The following is a 19,104-nucleotide window of genomic DNA, read 5'->3' as shown; positions in this document are numbered from 1 at the left end:
TATGGCTTTTAAGTTTAACGTATTATTATGAGCCGAGACAAATTGACCGAGAGCTAGGAAACCACATGCACTGTGGAACCCACTTAAAGTTTTGTTATCTACATCGATCAATCACTGCCGTCAACATTATCACATATAAAATGAAAGTACCTTAAAATAATAGCATACAGAGTAGAAGAAGAATCATAGACAAATAATTAAATCAATCATGTTATTCTCACACTTGTTCCACTCATACGATATCCATGTTAGTTGTATATATTTTGTTTCAATAAAATAGATGACACTTAAATTAAAATGAAATGCACCATATTTAAATTACCTAATTATTTTAATTAAGAGAAATTAAATTAATCTCATGAATTACTAATAAGATACTTGAAATTAAAGCACTAGCCTATATGTATCTTCACGTAAGACAAATAGATACATAATAAAGGAGGAAAATATTTACAAATCGTCGACAGACCAAAAATTAAAAGTGCTAAATGTTACGGTTCAGTTCCTAAGTTTAGCCAAATAGCACGTAATCGGCTCATTTAGGTAGCGTAGAGATTGACACATAGACACTGAAATAAGTCTTAATATTATGCTTGGTATAAAGTAAGAGATATAGACTGAAATAAGAATAAAATTTTAATTTAATTTGCATAAAAAATAAAAATAGAATTAATTAATTAAAATAACAGTATTTTAAATATAAAATATTATTATTTTTCAGTCTCATGTGTTTTTATTTTTTAAAAATATTGAAATACTAAAATTTTAAAAATAGAGATTGAAATTTTTAGACCAACAAATATCATAGTATTCAAATTTTAGTCTCAATACTTCAAAACAAAAGCTAACTTAAAAAATGCATGCACCCAAAATAAAAAATGAAGCACGCAAATGCTATAAATACTCGGACAAAGTCCTTTTCAAAAGTATTTTTCTCTAATTCTAAACTTTATATCTCTTGAATTTTATGCTGATTTGATCGTTAAAATCTTTGCAGACATTCATCTCATTTGGTGATGTGGCAACGGCGAACTGGTGGCTCCCCTTCTCAACTACCCCTTCTAACACGGTAAGCAGTTCTACACAAGAACACTAAGCAATCATGCTCAAAGCAATATAAATATTCCATATGTAATTAATATTTTATAATCATCAATGCCTATAGATATAGTTAAATAACTTTGCATTGCAGCATACCTTATGTCGCGTGGCCACGCATGTCTTGATGTCTACCATGGCAGCTTATTTAACATATTGATTAAATGAGACACGATCGCTTTCAGAGATCTCTCCAACGTATATAATGTATAACAATTGGATAAGAAAAAAAAAACTAATAAATAACATACTTCATTATTATTATAAATTAAAGGTTTCTTTTATTAAACCTATGAAACATACATATATTGTATAGGTGTGCGGAAGTAACGATACACATGTATTGAATTGAATATAAATAGATGTATTGTTGTATCTTATTTAAGTATAAGAAATTAATTTTTAATATTAGTCAATTTACTTTTTATTTTTTTTTTAAATTTAAAGCTAAGAATTTATGATATAAACCAAATACAAACTATATATAGTTCTAAGAGAAAAGAAACACAAATAATATCTCAGAATAATACTTTGTATAGTTTTGTTATCGAATTACAATTATTAGCGAGAATTTCTTGAAGATTAGCAATTTTTAATATTTTTTGTTATTATTTGACTAGTATAAATATTAAATTATTTTTAATAAATAAATTTTATTAATTTATATATATAAATTTTAAAAAATATTATTGCAAACTGTATCTATTAATTTATATGTGTAAATTATATATTTTTTTATACAAAATTTTATAAATATAAATACAAATTATTACTAATAAAAAATAATAATATTTATTGAGTAAGTTAAAATTTGTGTTCGATGTAGGGGATGCAGTATATAAAAATAGTAGAAAGTGATGTATGTGGATGGGAAGAAGCATTTTTGTTTTAATTTGACGAAAAAGATAAAACAATAAAATAGAGGGCAAGTAGTAACTAGTAAGTAGAGCGAGGATATATATATATAGAAGGAATCTAGGTGTATATAACATGGAAATCTATACACAATCTGATCCACCAGCGATGCAATAATTATTTCATTTCCTTCAATATATAAACATATACAGCACGCAGCACTCTCAGATCTCTCATTTCCCAATCCACCAACGTAGCATAATTAATTAAGAAAGAGCAAGCATGGGGAGCAGTTATTTTGGAGAAGCTAATATTGAAAGAGGAGCAAGTGGTGGTTCTTCTTCTTGTTCTTCTTCATCTTCATCAAGGAAAGGGAAGAAGAAGAATAGCAACTCGGAGAAGCAGCCAAGGCAACCACAGAGAGGACTCGGTGTTGCTCAATTGGAGAAGATTAGGTTACATAGTCAAATGGCCTATGCTTATCATCATCGTCTCTCTTCATATCCATCATCATCTACTTTCAACAATATTAATGTATGTAAACTAACACCCTTTTCTCTACCTAGCTACTGTTCCCCGAAGAGAAATATTAAGAATAACATCAGAATTTATTATTTTTGATCATCATATAGTTATGAACTCAATTTTTTTAGTATAATTTTTTTAATTTAATAATAATGCTAATAAGAAGAAAAAAATGCCGGAACATTTTTTTATCTAAGTTCGTTAATTGCTAACAATTAACGGAGGCTAAATAAAATAAGTTTTGACTGATTTTGATTAAATTTTTTTTATTATTAACATTTCTATAATTTAATAACGTACTTTAAATTTCATACTTTCAAATATTAATAGATAACTAATATTTAATTTTCTACCATTTTTCTTTAGTTAATTAAAAACTAGTTGGCCTTGTAAATTCGTTATCACTATATATATTCTTATGCAGGATGATCCAAGAGCGCAAATGGCAGCATATTCATCACCACCATCATCATCTTTCTCTTATTCTTCCTCATCTACATCATACTCCCCTTCCTATGCCTTCCAAACCAACATTACGGTACCCTCTTTTTAAATCTCATCTCATTAATTCTATTTATTGTATGTTTTGCTATATTCTCCATAAAATTTAACAAATTCACTTTAATCATTTCATTACTGGTTTAATTTATTTGGTAGTAACTGCGCTACATCTGATTGAATTTAATTTGTCACCCACCTGATGTGGAGTGCACGCAAGATTCTATTTCTTTCTTTAACTTGATTCAATCGTAAAATATTCCTAGTATAGTATGTGATATGATTACGATATGATGAGATTTTTGACAAAAATTGTTTGGCAATAATGCAGATGGGCCTAACCGAATACGAGAAAACTAACATGAGATATGGTGATTCTCGCTCAACAAATACAGCAAGGTATTTAACTAATAAGTCAACACTTTCTCTATTGTATTTACTGCTTGCTGATATGCGAGACGAGTTTGATGAGTTTTTTTTTTTCCCCCAAAACAGATGGGAAAATTCTAATGCTGGAATGTTGGAGAATCAGTTTTCTTCTCAATCCAAGGTCACTATACCTTTCCAGTTTCTGAACCTATATGTAAGGAATCTTATATATAAGATTATTTACTAATTTCATGCATACATATGTAAGAAGTGTATTGGCAGACAATTAATATGATTTGTGTATATATTATAGGGGTCACATGATGACATTGATAGAGGGAAACAAAGGAGTGGTTCTGTGGGTTCAGGCAGTCACAACTCTGAATCAAGTGAAGCTCAAGAACTTGATTTGGAACTCAGATTATCTGTATGATCTTCATGAAGCGGTCCTGTTCCTCATGATTGCAACGATTTTATTTATTGCAATCTTAGATCTAGCATTGCGCGAAAAAGCACATGATGATCAAGAACAGGCCAATGTTTATGTATGTGTTTGCTTTCAATGCAAAAGCTTTCTCTTTTTGCGTAATTTGTTGGAGAGAAATGAAGATTAAGTTATTGTTTTCTAAACTCTCCTTATTTTCTTCCCTTTTGTTTCCCCTCTTCAATGTATTTTTTCCCGTTAGTTAGCATTAGTTACTAGCTACAAATTTAAAGCGAATAAAACACTAAATACAAAACTACAACGTAAGACACAAAGTTCATCGTCACAAAGAACACACCTAGAGAGAATACATACACTGATACACACATATATTGTTAAGCTAAATACTGAAAGCAAAAGTTGTTCTTGTTCATGCTATGGGTGTTTATGCTCAGTTTGAAACCGGGTTTAATGCGACATAGATCCGACCCGAAATATATATCGGGCCTATTTATTAGACTCAAACTTAACTCTAAACCCGATGAAACTTATATATTTTTAGGTCACGATTATATCGGGTAAAAATCAGGTGAAAATCGGCCTTTCTTGTAAACTAACATGTGAAAATATCTAAGTTTTCAAGACTCCAACCATTATTAGACGAGGTAAAATTCACTTGAAAAAATATAACAAGAACTAACCATTTTCTAAAATTAAAGCATAACCACAATCAATACTAAGATTATCTAATAACACCAAATATTTAAATCAATACAAATAACACAATATTATACAGTAGTCTAAAGTCTTATGCATTTTAAATATAAAACATTAACTTATAGTCTTATAATGACTAATAACACAAAATATTAAAATTGACAATACTTAAATTTCACATAAGAATAGTTATCATCTATCACTAATAACACAAAATATTAATTGTGTATGATGACCGGACTACCGCGCTAAGTTCGGATGACCCGAGCTATGGTTTGGACCCGACCCAAAATAATGACTGGTCTATTTTTGAAACACTTATCCGATTCTAAACCCAATAAAATCACACCAAATTAACCTTTAAAAGGTTCAAAACCGAGTCAAATTTTTTAATAAGACCGGACCATAAACACCTCCTAGTTCAGGCCAATTGCAATAGCGTACCATATTCACAAGTAAAAAGACATCTAGAAAAAAGACATTATGATATTATGGAATAGTTGTAGAAACTATCATCTTAACAATCTCGCTAACATAAAAAGATTCTTGATCTAGTCATTATAATTCGATAATTACAATCTATAATTTAAAAATTAGATCAAAGAATGTTAGAATTTTTATGATACATAAACAATCACTATTAACATTGTTGCACATAATCTGGCCGTTATATTCATAATTCGATGGTCATAAGCTATAATTTGAATAATTGTTAAAAAAGATATTATTAGGACTCCCAGCACAACCTCACTAATATCTAAGAGAATTAGTAAAAATTTAATTGAGAAGATCAAGACTACAATTAATAGCAGTTAGTGAAGTTGTAGCCTATAATCTAAAAACCGAATTATACTCTACAACGACCATATCATCGTATGATTGTTTATATAAGGTAAACAAGATAAAAGGTTTACATTTGAAAACCTAAGATAGTGTTTGATACGAGGAAATGTTTTCTATTTTTATTTTTAATTTTTATTTTTTAAAAATTATTTTTGTTTTCAAATTTTCAAATTTTAAAAAATAGGTTTGTTTTTATCATTGTTTCCAATTTTAAAAAAATAAAAGCACTGAAAACATGTTTGATTTTCATTTGTTTATTATAGTTTATATCCGTTAATGCTATAAATCGACAACGTAACAAATAAAACAGAAAAAAGGAATTTTTATCTTAGCACGAGAAAAAAAGGAGGTGGTTATATCGCAATACATTGAATCGGGCAACGATTCGGTCAAACAAGTTAGCCACATTATAGAGCAAAACAAAACCTAATCCATTCTATAAGAAGAGGGCATAAAAGAAAACAAAGATATGCTATTTTCTCAAAATTGTATTATATTCATCTCACACTCTTTTTTATTTGAGTGTTGGAGCGTCTTTGTAGGTATCTACTGATGCGTGAGCATCTTTTCTATCTTTTCTAGTGAATTTGTATCTAATTTATTGAGTTTAATAAAGAATTAATTATCTTTTAGCCAATATGAATGCTACTTTGAATCTTGTGCAATTTTATTTATTTTAGGTAGCATTCGTCTGGATTTGATGAAGTTTCTGCAGCACAAGAACAAAAGAAGATGGCAGCGAGGAGCAACGCGTATACGCATGCGCGTGATTTGGAGCTTTTCATGGCGACGCGTGCACGTGACGGACGCGTACGCGTGATTTGAAGATTTGCTCAGCGACGCGTACGTGTGACCGATGCGTCCGCGTGACTTGCGAAAAAGACCATCGACGCGTACGTGTGACCGACGCGTCCGCGTGACTTGCAAAGAAGACCAGCGACGCGTACGCGTGACATACGTCACGTGCAGAAAACGTAGAAAAATGCTAGGGGCGATTTCTGGGTTGTTTTAACTCAGTTTTCAGCCCAGAAAACACAGATTAGAAGCTGCAGAATGGACAAAACATGTGGTTCCCACCCATCAATTGAAGACTTGTCAATTAAATTCAAATTTAAATTCAAATATTAATTTTAGGAAAAGATTTTATTTTTAATTTTAGATAATTAGATTTTAAATTAATTAGGATTAGTTATAAAGAGAGGGATTCCATTACGGAATTCTATACAAATTTACATTCCGCATTCCATGAGCAACTAAACCTCCATTGTTAAGGTTAGGAGCTCTGTCTATTTGTATGGATTGATTTTATTACTTTTTCTATTTTAATTCATGTATGGATTTATAATTTAAGAATTATTTTCGCTCTTTATCTTATGAATTTGGGTGGAACGGAAGTATGACCCTCTTTCTATTTGTGTTTTTGTAAAACTTGGAAAAGCTCTTTACTTGAACAATAGCTTGAAAACATATTCTTCTAAATTTTAATTATCTGGATTTAATGGGATACGTGACATATAATCTTTTTATTTTTGGGTAATTAGAGTTTTTGTGGCATATAAACTGGAATTTGATCATGCAGCTTCTAATTGGAATTAATTGACCAAAAAATTGGCAGTTAATGAATTTTAGAGGAGACTAGAAAGGTCTAAGGAATTAGGGTCTAGTCACATATAGTTTGCCATAAATTAAATCATACATGATTAAAATAGTTAGTAAGAAAAGTTAATTCGGAAGAATAGATAACTCTGAAACCTTAACTGTTTTCTCCAATATTTTATTCCCAACTTATTCACCTGCTGTCTTCAAACTCTTAATTTACTGTTAAATGTTCTTTTGAACAATCCAACACTCTTTTTTGCTTGCATAACTAAGTCAATCACTCAATCATTGTTGCTTGATTCATCAATCCTCGTGGGATCGACCCTCACTCACCTGAGGTATTACTTGGTAAGACCCGGTGCACTTGCCGGTTAGTTTGTGGTTTGTTAAATTACCGCACCAAATTTTTTGCGCCGTTGCCGGGGATTGACTGTGATTAACAACTATCAGTTGTTTGATTGCTTAGATTAGGCATTTTAATTTTTATTTTAATTAACTTTTGCTTTAAATTTTTGAAAAAAAAAAGAAAACAAAAAAAATTACTTTGATTTATTTTATAACAAAAATTTCTGAAATTAAATTTAGTGTCCCCGTAGTAATTTTTCTCTAAATATATATATATATATATATATATATATATATATATATATTTAAAAAATCCTAGTATCTTTCTTTGTTTAATTTTTGAATTTATAGTTCACTTCTTTTCATTTATTTTCAAATTTTTTATTATTTTTTATTTTATTCCTTTTCAAAAAAAAATTCTGTTCTGTCTTCTTTGCTTTCCTATTTACCACATAGTGCGTTTAATTTTTTTTGGTATTTTGTACTAAGAAAAATAATGGAGAGAGATCACATGGGTTACTACTCACACCCAAGGAGTGATTCTTATTATTGTGGATGGAGGAACGACTCAAATTTTGGTTGGCAAATTCAAAACCAAAGACACTTCAATGCTCCATGTTCCAACTATCAAGAACCACCATCTTCATATCCATATCAAGAACCACCACCTCTCTATCCATATCAAGAACCATCATCTTTCTACCCATATCAAGAGCCACTATCTCTCTATTCATACCAAGAACCATCATCTTTTTTACACTTATCAATAACCATCACCTCCTCCTTATTCATCTCAAATATCATCAGATCTTGAGCTTCTCATGAAAGAATTCCTACATGATATAAAGACGAGTGTCAAAAATGTAGAGAAACATGTGCAGACGATGATCAAGAACTAGGAAGAAGAACAAGAAAATTCCTTCTCAAGAGATACAATGCAAGATCCTATGGAAGAAAGTGAGGAAACCAATCAAAGGAGTTTGTACTCCAGTGAATTAGAGAACTTTCCACCCTCACATATGAAAGAAGAGGAAGATGCACAACCTCTCATGCCCTTGGTAAGCAATGAAGAAGAGATTGAATTAGAAGAAAGCTACCAAGAGAAAGAGGTTAAAATTGAGGAAGCTTGCAAAGAGATAGAAGAATTCAAAGAAGAACACAATGAAGTGGAGCTTGCAAGACCTTTTCCAAAGTCATCACCATCCAATACAACATTCAAGTGGGTAAAATTTCTATTCTTAACCTTTACTTTTTCACTTGAATATGGGCTATTGGAGACGGATGGTCAACTTAGAGCTCTTTGTGGTTTTAAGAGTAAAAGAAAGATGGTTAGTGGTAAGAGTTGTCAAGCAAGGTTCAATATTGTTGCATGCTCCAAATTGTAGTGCAAAGATTGGTGTAGAGCTCAATTAAATAGATCTAGAAGGTTGTTTGGATGTCTTTGTGAGAATTCAGATTGCTTGCCACTCGGTGGGAACAATGGTGATCCACAAGAAGACGGGTGTAAAAGCAAGGTTTGGGACCCTGGAATTCATTCCCATAATCAACACTCTTGGGCCCTTGTCACTTGCTTCAACTTACTCGAAGGCGTTATGCGCCTAGCTTGAAATCCTGGTGGCCATTGGAATTACAAACATTAGTGGAGATTCCTGGATTAGTACAAGCACAAGCCACCATGACAAGGAGCTCACCACATATCCAACTTAAGGACTTTAACTAAAAGTGCTTGGTGGGAGACAACTCACCGTGGTATGATCGTTCCTTTTCATTCTTAGTTATTTTTTGTAGTAGTAGTTTTCTTACTTATTTTATTTTTATTGAGTTCTTACTAATTTTTTGATCATACAGCTATTTTAGAACAGGAACCGGATAATAATAAAAAAAAGAGAAGAGGAGCACATGACGCGCAAGCGTCGCTGACGCGTACGCGTCATATGCATGTGCATGAAAAATAAAATTTGATAGAGAGTTGCACGGGAGTGGCGTAAGAATGATGCCTTTCGCACAAACAAGCCCACGCGTACGCGTCATTCATGATTTTGGCACTCCACGCGTACACGTCATCGACGCGTACGCGTGACCTTAAAAATCGACGTAAATATGTGTTTGGGCAGAGAGTTGTGCTGGTTTGGGGTTGGAAGTGTGTTAGACGCACAAAATTGACCACGTGTTCGCGTCATTGACGTGTGCACGTCATCTGCATAAATGGCCATCCATGCGTGCGCGTGCACGACGCGCACGCGTCGTCTGAAAATATTAGTTCACAAGCCACGCGAACAGCGAGTTGTGCGTGCGCGCGGCTGCCTTCGCGCAAATTATACAAAACCAAGGGCACGCGGACGCGTTCCTGACACTTACGTGTCATTAAGAAAATTTTGCGCCCCACGCGTACGCGTGCTACACGCGTACGCGTGCTACACGCGTACGCGTCGCCTGTGCTGCGCAACTCCACTAGTTTGCCGCCCAGTTTTTATTTTTTCTTTCCTCCTCTCCCAATCCTAATTCTCTCATGTTCTTTTATCCTTTTCTTTTTCTTTCATCATAATATTTGTCTCTTTCTATTTTCAGTTCTTTTTTGCTTGAGGACAAGCAAACCTTTAAGTTTGGTGTTGACGCTTCGCTTAAGGGTTTTCTGTTTATTCATATGGCACCAAAAGGGAGGCGAATCATCTTTACTGAGGAGCACAACCTGAAGAATAAAGCGACCGCTAGGATAACTAAGGTGGTTGAGTTCCTTTCATTTTCTATTCTTCCCCTCTTTTTCTATGTTATGTTCCAGTTTTCTGCTATTTTACTTTGTTTGTTGCACGATCCTTTATTAGTTAGAATCCTAGGACTAGTTTAGTTTTCTCTTAATTGCTTTAATTCTAAAAAGATGTCTCATGTATTACTCACTAAGTTTGAATTCAAATAAAAAATACAGAAGTGATGTATTGCGTGAGAAATTGAGTTAATTTTAAGAGTAGTCTTCTTTACTTAAATGCGGTGGTATTAATTGTAATTCTGAAAGCATGACATGAACAGTGCATATTTAAATTTGAATCAAAGAATGTTGATGTATAAGAAACAGGAATTTAGAGAATTATTATGATTCTCTGAAATTAATGAAAGTTTAATCCTTGAAGCAAAAGAAACAGCAAAATAAAAATAAAAGCAAGGTCAAAGGCTCTGAGCATCAATGACTAGGGAGGTCAGACATGATTAAAAGCTCAAAGAGTTATTTTCCTAGTCACATGCTTGTGGTGTTTTTATGTCAAGTAATCATTGAGACAAAACATTTAGAGTCGAGATCAATTGCAGAGTACACCAAAGGCTTTGAGCACCACTGTCCGGGGATATAAAAAAATTAAAAAAACTTAAAAATAAAAAAAAATAAAATATTTAGAAGTTAAAGAGAGTTCCCCGGTTAAGTGCTTATGGTGTTTCTGTGTCAAGTAAAGTTTGAGACAAAACATTTAAAGTCACGGCTAGGTTCAAGGTGCAAAGCACCAAAGAAAAATTGCTGTGTTCAATGATTAAACTGAAATATAAAGATCAGAAAATTCATAATATTATCCGAATTCTAATTCCAGATGACAGTAACATTCTTCTGATTCAAAGGAGAGTGAGAGGCCAAAACTATTCAGGATTACAGTTGTAAACCCCACTATAAGAAGAGACATGGACTTAATCAAACTCTTATTCTCATGCAAATTCACAACCTAAACTTATATTAGTTTTGGTTGCTTGGGGACAAGCAACAATTCAAGTTTGGTGTTGTGATGCGTGAGCAACTTTCCTATCTTTTTATAGTGAATTTGCATCTAATTTATTGAGTTTAATAAAGAATTAATTATCTTTTAGTCAATATGGATGCTACTTTGAGTCTTGTGCAATTTTGTTTACTTTAGGTAGCATTCGGCTATATTTGATGGAGTTTCTGCAGCACAAGAACAAAAGAAGATGGCAGCGAGGAGTGACGCGTACGCGTGACTGACGTGTGCGCGTGATTTGAGCTTTCCATGGCGACGCGTGCGCGTGACTGACGCATACGCATGATTTGAAGATTTGCTCAGTGACGCGTCCGCGTGACTTGCGAAGAAGACCAGCGACGCGTATGCGTGACTGACACGTACGCGTGACATACGTCACGTGCAGAAAATGCAGAAAAACGCTGGGGGCAATTTTTGCCCAGAAAACACATATTAGAAGCTGCAGAATGGACAAAATATGTGGTCCCCACATATCAACTGAAGACTTGTCAATTAAATTCAAATTTAAATTCAAATATTATTTTTAGGAAAATATATTATTTTTAATTTTAGATAATTAGATTTTTAATTAATTAGGATTAGTAAATTTACATTCCGCATTCCATGAGCAACTAAACCTCCATTGTTAAGGTTAGGATCTCTGTCTATTTGTCTGGATTGATTTTATTACTTTTTCTATTTTAATTTATGTATGGATTTATAATTTAAGAATTGTTTTCACTCTTTATCTTATGAATTTGGGTGGAACTGAAGTATGACCATCTTTCTATTTGTGTTCTTGTAAAACTTGGAAAAGCTCTTTACTTGAACAACAGCTTGAAAACATATTCTCCTAAATTTTAATTATCTGGATTTAATGGGATACGTGACATATAATCCTTTTATTTTTGGTTAATTAGAGTTTTTGTGGCATATAAACTAGAATTTGATCATGCAGCTTCTAATTGGAATTAATTAACCAAGGAATTGGCAGTTAATGAATTTTAGAGGAGACTAGAAAGGTCTAAGAAATTAGGGTCTAGTCACATATAGTTTGCTATAAATTAAATCCTACATGAGTTAGTAAGAAAAGTTAATCCGGAAGAATAGATAACTCTGAAACCTTAACTGTTTTCTCCAATATTTTATTCCCAACTTATTCACCTGCTGTCTTCAAACTCTTAATTTACTGTTAAATGTTCTTTTGAACACTCCAACACTATTTTCTACTTGCCTAACTAAGCCAATCACTCAATCATTGTTGCTTGATCCATCAATTCTCGTGGATCGACCCTCACTCACCTGAGGTATTACTTGGTACGACCCGGTACACTTGCCGGTTAGTTTGTGGTTTGTTAAATTACCGCACCAACCCACCTCCACTATTCTTCGGAAGCTAACGTATACCTCATCCATTATAGGCAGAAGCGAGCTCAACCTTGGACCGGACGACTTATACTCATATTATTCAACAAAAAATTATAACCTTCGTGATTGCAAAATAAACCTCTTAACATCTCTAATGTATAAAATAATGGGAGCAATTTCTGAGATAGAAACTAAGACATGCACAAAGAAAATGTTCTTAGAACTTCTTTTTCCAAAATCTATGTAATAGAGAAGGTTGTTATCAAATATGAGATAATAGAAGTTTAAGGAAATTAAATCACCTTATAAAGTGACAGAACAAATAGCTTTTCATAGAAATGTAAACTACTCATGCACTTTAAAGGAGTTACATACAAAATCTGAAATAGTAAGCATAATATTGCAACACAATAAGAAGCAACACTACTTATATTAGATGCAGCAGAGCCATTCCTCCTAAGTTTTAAAACAGCTTTCAAACCTTTAGCACCAACACTTTGTTGATATAAAGTACCTATAAGATCAAAAGATAGTTATAAAATGAAATTAGCAATTAATATCTAAGACAAGATCAATAATAATATGATGTCAATTAATGCAATTTTAAAAAATTGTCTAAAAAATTTGAGCTTTACTTTCTCTAGTACCTATAGTTTCAAATTGTTCAGTTAGCACAAACGTGAGGAAATCACGCAGCCAACATAACCAAACGATTCAACTCAAATTAAATGAGACTTGCAATATTGAAAATAAGACACTTTGCAGAGCATAGTTCTTCACGTCCTGTCACCTTAGGTTTGAAGCTCCATGAATAATGGCAGAGTTTTGCCAATATCAACAATCTGCTGAAATTTAAAACCTGTTGCATTACCAACCAAAGACATAAGCACATGCTTATCAAAGCATCAATATTCTCATCACAGAAACTATACACCCATCCTAAATTTTTCATTCAACAAAAAAATTAATATATTTGGCAAAAGAACAAAAAAATTTACAGCAACAAAAGATTTAGCTAAGTGATTTTTTAAGCAACACAACAATAAATTCAACTATTCAAGTATTAAACTCAACACAGTGATGTTATTCAGTAACAAAATTCAACTCAATGATGTTTAATAGCAACAAAAAAATTTGCTCAGGTTCAGCAATAATTCTAAAATTCCAAATACTACAACAACAACCACCAGTCCACCATCATAAAATTCTAATTTCAAACCATAAGATACACCAAAATTGACACTGAAAGTCTGAAAAAACTGGATTCAAGGGAGCTCACCTGGAAAGTTGACCAACTAAACTAATGGCCAAAACAAGAAGACCACCATCACCACCACTCAAGGGAGCAGATGCTGGTTCTGTCTGTTTCTGTAATTCACCATAATGGTATAAAAACAGTAACAAATCAACCCTAAATACTAATAATCAGAAAAACAAAAGCATCAATCGACCACTAAACCTACATATATTACAATGTATCAACAAAATTTGAATGATTTACCAACAAAATTTGGGAAGATGGTGTTTTTGATAGTGTATTTGATGAAGCCATCTAAAACAACAATAATATAAAACAACAATATATTACACTATTGAATAATCTGCGTGAATCAACAAAATTACAATCAACCAAATATAATCAACAACAATAAAGAATCTGTTAGTACAAAGCAGAATTGCTTTACTCCAAAACAAGTAAAGTAAGGTTGATAAGTAGAAATTGGTTAGAAATTGAGTTGATAAGTTACAAGTCTGGTTAGTTCTCATCTCAAAATTTCTCAGCATACATTGTAAAATCCTTATAGAATCGACAGATTAATCAGTTCCTCAGTTAATCAAATTATAACCCAATGAGGCAATAAGTCAATAACTGAATAAATTAAAAAAATTAAAAAAATCCCTGAGAAGAGGGAGACCAAGCACAGCGAAGCAGAGTCTGGCAAGGTAAAGGCAGCAGCGACGGTGAGCCACGCCGGACGAGGGCGAGACGACAACGACAACGACGTGAGATGCTGTCACGCAGAGGAGGCGACGAGCCAGGAAGGAGATGCATAGGGGCCGACGTGAGAGTCACGAGACGAAGCAGAGTAGCCCAACGACGACGCATTAGTGGTGAAGGAATAGCGATCTCTAACGGCGAGCTTGGTAGCGACCAGGCGCGACAGAGTTGGCAGCGTCCTCTCTTCCATTGCGTTTCCCGCAACAGCAGCTCTCTGTCTCAACGTCTCACTCTCTCCCCTCTTCGTCAACGTCGACAGCGACGCGTGGGACAGCGGCTCCACAGCGGTTATGCGCGACGCCGGCGCGGTCTTCTTCTTCTCCTTCTCTTCTTCTCTGTTTCGCGTGTCTGTGTGTAAGGGTATGTTGTGTGTGTGTTTCTTATGTTGAAGGAGGCTGAGGCTGCGGCTGTTAGGGTTAAAATTGGGGAAATTAGGGTTTTGAATTAATTTGGGAATTAGGGTTAGAAATTAAGATTTTATAAAAAAAAAAAGGATAGATATGAATAGATATTTTGATAAAATTAAAGGGTAGAGTAATTTTAATACCAAATATACTCCATTCAAAATATTTAAGAACATTATTTATCAACATGTTGCTAAATTTAATTAATTATTTCTAATTTAAAATATAAAATGAACATATTAATCACATTCTTATAAAATATAGTTTAAACTCAATATTAATTATTCAAATTAAATAATATAACTTTTCATTATTTTTCTATCACCGAAATTTTAATTTTAATTTATAAAATAACTAATTATAATAAAAATTATACATAAATATTAACTGACTTAAACTTAAAGTATCTATAAAAATCAATCTAATCATTTCTAATAAATTAATTTCTAAGAGTTCAAATTAATAATGATAGAATTTATTTAAATTAAATTATATAATTCTTTCTTATTTTTTAATTACTAAAATTATAATTTTAATTATACCAAATATCCAATAAAAATTATATAAAAATTATAATTAATTTAAACTCCAATTATTATAAAAATTACATATAACTCCAAATTATTTTTAAATTTAAAGTATCATAAAGCTTTATTTAATTTCTTTCGGTAAATTATATAATTTTCTTAAAATAAAATCTTCAACAAATATAATAAATTTATTTATCAAAAAATTTGGGATGTTACAGTTGGATTATGGTGGGTTTAGGACTTGTAGAGAGAAAAAAAAACTAGAACTCTATATTTTATTTTTAAGAGAGTTTTTCAAAATTTTATTTAAATGGACGAGGTTGGCAAACAGCAGAATGAAAAATAAAGATGAGGGGTAGAATTAGAATTTTTACTTTTTATATTTGTTTTTATTTTTAAATTTTAATTATTTTTATTTATGTTTAATAATTAATTTTTTTAATTTAAAAAATGAATTTTTAATTAACATTTAAAACTTAATTATTAGAAAAATTATATATTAATTTTATAAAAAATATAAAATAATATAAATCATTTTTAAAAATAAATCATTTAATCTTTAATTTTTTTATAAAAAATAATTAATTAACACAAATAATATTTTAAAAAATAAAAATTTTAAAATAAAATAAAATTATCTTAAAGATTTTAACATTATAAAATAATTTTTTAATTACAAAAATTCTTGTATTTTGTAACAAACAAATAACTTGTTACAAATAATATTGAATTTCGTGACAAATTAATTTTTTGTTACAAAATAATTAGAGCTTTTGAAACAAATAGATATTTTGTTACAAAAGATTTTATACTTTTGCAACAACTTCATCTTTTATTACAAGATATTTTAAAATTTTGCAACAAAATACTGGTTCGTTACAAAAGCCAATATAATTTGTAACAAAAAAAATCAAGTCATTACAAAATATCAAAACGTTTCGTAACAAATTGTATTGTTGTTACAAAACATTATTATTATGTAGCAATTACAAATTTTTGTAACAATTTTAAAATTTGTTACAAAGTTTTTATTATAAATATTCCATTTTCTTGTAGTGAAGTCATAATTAATGGAGGAAGAGCAAAACAATCCTCCTCCGCCTTCTTAAAGTGAGGCTAAGTAGCTATTAATGAGTTTTTTAGGACAAAAAATCAGCGGATTACCAACTTATCAAACCAAAAGCAAAACAACCGAAGTAAGGTGAAAGAACAAAAAAATCCCAAAAATGACGATGATGACAACGACCACACTGCGAAAATCAAAGCCGTAGTGATAGTCACTCCAAAGCCACCAGTAAAAAGAACTAATCATTTCTTCAAGCAAATTATGAGCTTTTTTTACTAATGTTTCTAAGTTAGGATTGTTAGATTTATGTGTTACCTAGATTTTTTTATTAGTCTAATATTGATGGTAATTATTTATAGTAGGAGTACATAAAGAGTATACAAGGTTAACCACCAAATATTTTTTTAGCTTTTGTTTTCATTCATTTAAAATTGGATTAACTACCAAAAATGTCCCTGAATTATTCAAACACTGACAAAAATGCATCCGAATTTTATTATCAATAATAATAATTTTAAAATGCGACAAAAATATCCAACAGTAAATATGTATTTTAAAAAATACCTTAGAGATTGAATTTTGATGTAATTTTTTGCAAGTATAATTAAAAAATAATATATTATTATTCTTAAAATTTGGTGATTTTTTATAAGTATATATTTTTTTGTAATTTTTTAAAAGTATTATTAGTTGTTAATAAAAAAATTACAAATAAAATATATATTTAACAAAAAATCACCAAATTTTAAGGATAATAATATCTATTTTTTAAATCATGTTTGTAAATAATTGTATCAAAATTCAATCTCTAATATATATTTTGAGAAATACATATTTAATATTAGATAATCTTGCAAAAAACCTGATATTAAATATGTATTTCTCAAAAAATATATTAGAGATTGAATTTCGATGTAAATTTTTACAAGCATGATTAGAAAAATGATATCTTATTATTTTTAAAATTTTGTGATTTTTTGTTAAGTATATATTGTTTTGTGATTTTTTAAAAGAATTATTGGTTGTTAACAATATATATATATATATATATATATATAATTAACAAAAAGTTACCAAATTTTAAGTATAATAATATCTTATTTTTATAATGATGCTTGCAAAAAATTATATTAAAATTCAATTTCTAAGGTATTTTTTGAAAAAATATATTTATTGTTGAGTATTTTTGTTGTGTTTTTAAGTTACTTGAAGGCATTTTTGTCAATTGTAAAATTCGAGTATATTTATGTCATTATTTAAATAATTTAGGGGCATTTTTGGTGGTTAACCCTTTAAAATTTTTTAAAATGAGAAAAACTTATTTTTCTCTCCTCTTTCAACTTTCATTATTCCTTTCTCTCTTCTGTTGATCAAACCATTAACATCACTAGTTGAATAGCTTAAAACATGAAATTTTCTTCAATTATTTTAAAAATTATACTTTGTAATGCATATGTGATACTAATGATATTATATATGTGCAACAATTAACATAAAAGATAAACTCTAAAACAAATACTAATTAACTATGATATGAAAATTCTTTCTTTGTTCTTCATTTCCAAAAACTTTCTATGTTTATATCACAAATTGACATACACCAACACCACCTTATAAATTTCTAAAATTATTTATCCTTATTATGCCATAATTAATTGGACTCTATTATTTTTGAAATAAATTGATCAGCTAACTGGTCCAATTTATGATATTTAACAAATTTCATATAAAAAAATTAAAATTCAAAACACGAAAAAGTGTTAAAATAGAAAAGAAAAACAGAGATAGAATCATCAGTTCCTACAGAACAATGAGCCGTAGTAATAAACACTAACAAAAAAAAATCTAAAAATGAGAAGAGAACAGAGATAAATGACAAGCAATGATTATCGAACACGAGAATCTCAAACTAGCTAGAGAAGCTCAAAGCCTGAGCAGTGATGATCGAGCATGGCGATGAATATTACCAAAAATACTGTAATAGCAACAACAATATTATTAAAATTAGGATTCAGAGTGCGAAAATAGAAAAGAAAAAGAAATAGGCAGAATATAGATACATGCAAAACAGTAACCGGCAACAGTGAACAAACATGAGTAGGGAGGATTGAAGCTTAAAACTAAAGAATAATGATGAACGAGCAGAAAGGAACGTGTGTCAATGTCTCCATTGCCATCATCGGTTGGGTTGAACGAGAAGAAGGAATGAGACATTTTGAATGATCTTGTGTTTGTGATTTCAACATTTAAGGTTGGAGTTTTGTTTCACTGCCGAAAAAGATAGAGATGATGAATTGAATTAGAGTTTTGTTTTACTGAAGGGTTGGGTTTTGTTGGGGTAGAGAACTAAGATCCTTCCTGAAAATAATACAAGAAGGATCCTATACTAATACTATCCCCCTCTTCCCACAAGGGAATACTGGCTTGCTTTAGTTAAGAAAGGTAGTGGCCTTACTCTATTCTTTCGGAATAGCGGCCTCGGTAACAGCAAACTTTTTCAACTTTTACTTTAATTGCACTTAATCTAACAAAATCCTACCCTGTGAACTTAAGTCAAGCCTAACCTCACTCTTTTATATATATATATATATATATATATATATAGGAAAAAAGAGTGATTTTTGTTAAAATATTTGTAAGAAAGATTAAAATTTTAAGAAAAAAGATATTAATTTATTTTAGCCAACATTTATAAGTTGATGTTTATTAAAAATTTAAAAGTAACTTTCATAA

General features: G+C 30.7%; 1 protein-coding gene across 2 annotated transcripts; it reads left to right on the top strand.

Moving 5' to 3' along the window:
* The first annotated feature begins 954 nt into the window (after positions 1–954).
* Positions 955–3,975, top strand: LOC112790215 (protein SPEAR3). Of its 2 annotated transcripts, XM_072229718.1 has the most exons (6): positions 955–1,069; positions 2,166–2,487; positions 2,903–3,016; positions 3,308–3,375; positions 3,472–3,559; positions 3,659–3,975. In XM_072229718.1, the coding sequence occupies exons 2-6, from the start codon at positions 2,236–2,238 to the stop codon at positions 3,776–3,778; spliced, it is 642 nt and encodes a 213-aa protein (XP_072085819.1). In that variant the 5' UTR covers positions 955–1,069; positions 2,166–2,235; the 3' UTR covers positions 3,779–3,975. The 2 variants fall into 2 exon arrangements, with proteins under 2 accessions (XP_072085819.1, XP_025688305.1); XM_025832520.3 differs by lacking the exon at positions 955–1,069 and having other exon boundaries at positions 2,091–2,487.
* The last annotated feature ends 15,129 nt before the right edge of the window (positions 3,976–19,104 follow it).

The sequence above is a fragment of the Arachis hypogaea genome, chromosome 3, assembly GCF_003086295.3.
Source record: "Arachis hypogaea cultivar Tifrunner chromosome 3, arahy.Tifrunner.gnm2.J5K5, whole genome shotgun sequence".
NCBI classification, from domain to species: Eukaryota; Viridiplantae; Streptophyta; class Magnoliopsida; order Fabales; family Fabaceae; genus Arachis; species Arachis hypogaea.
Note: the sequence above shows the minus strand (reverse complement) of the source record. Positions and strands in the feature narration are given on the sequence as shown.

Excerpts from the sequence above, each read along its gene's own strand:
- LOC112790215 (XM_072229718.1), top strand. The coding sequence starts at position 2,236 with ATGGGGAGCAGTTATTTTGGAGAAGCTAATATTGAAAGAGGAGCAAGT. Across the intron at positions 3,017-3,307 it reads CCTTCCAAACCAACATTACG|ATGGGCCTAACCGAATACGA; the intron begins GTACCCTCTTTT and ends GCAATAATGCAG. Across the intron at positions 3,560-3,658 it reads TCCAGTTTCTGAACCTATAT|GGGTCACATGATGACATTGA; the intron begins GTAAGGAATCTT and ends TATATATTATAG.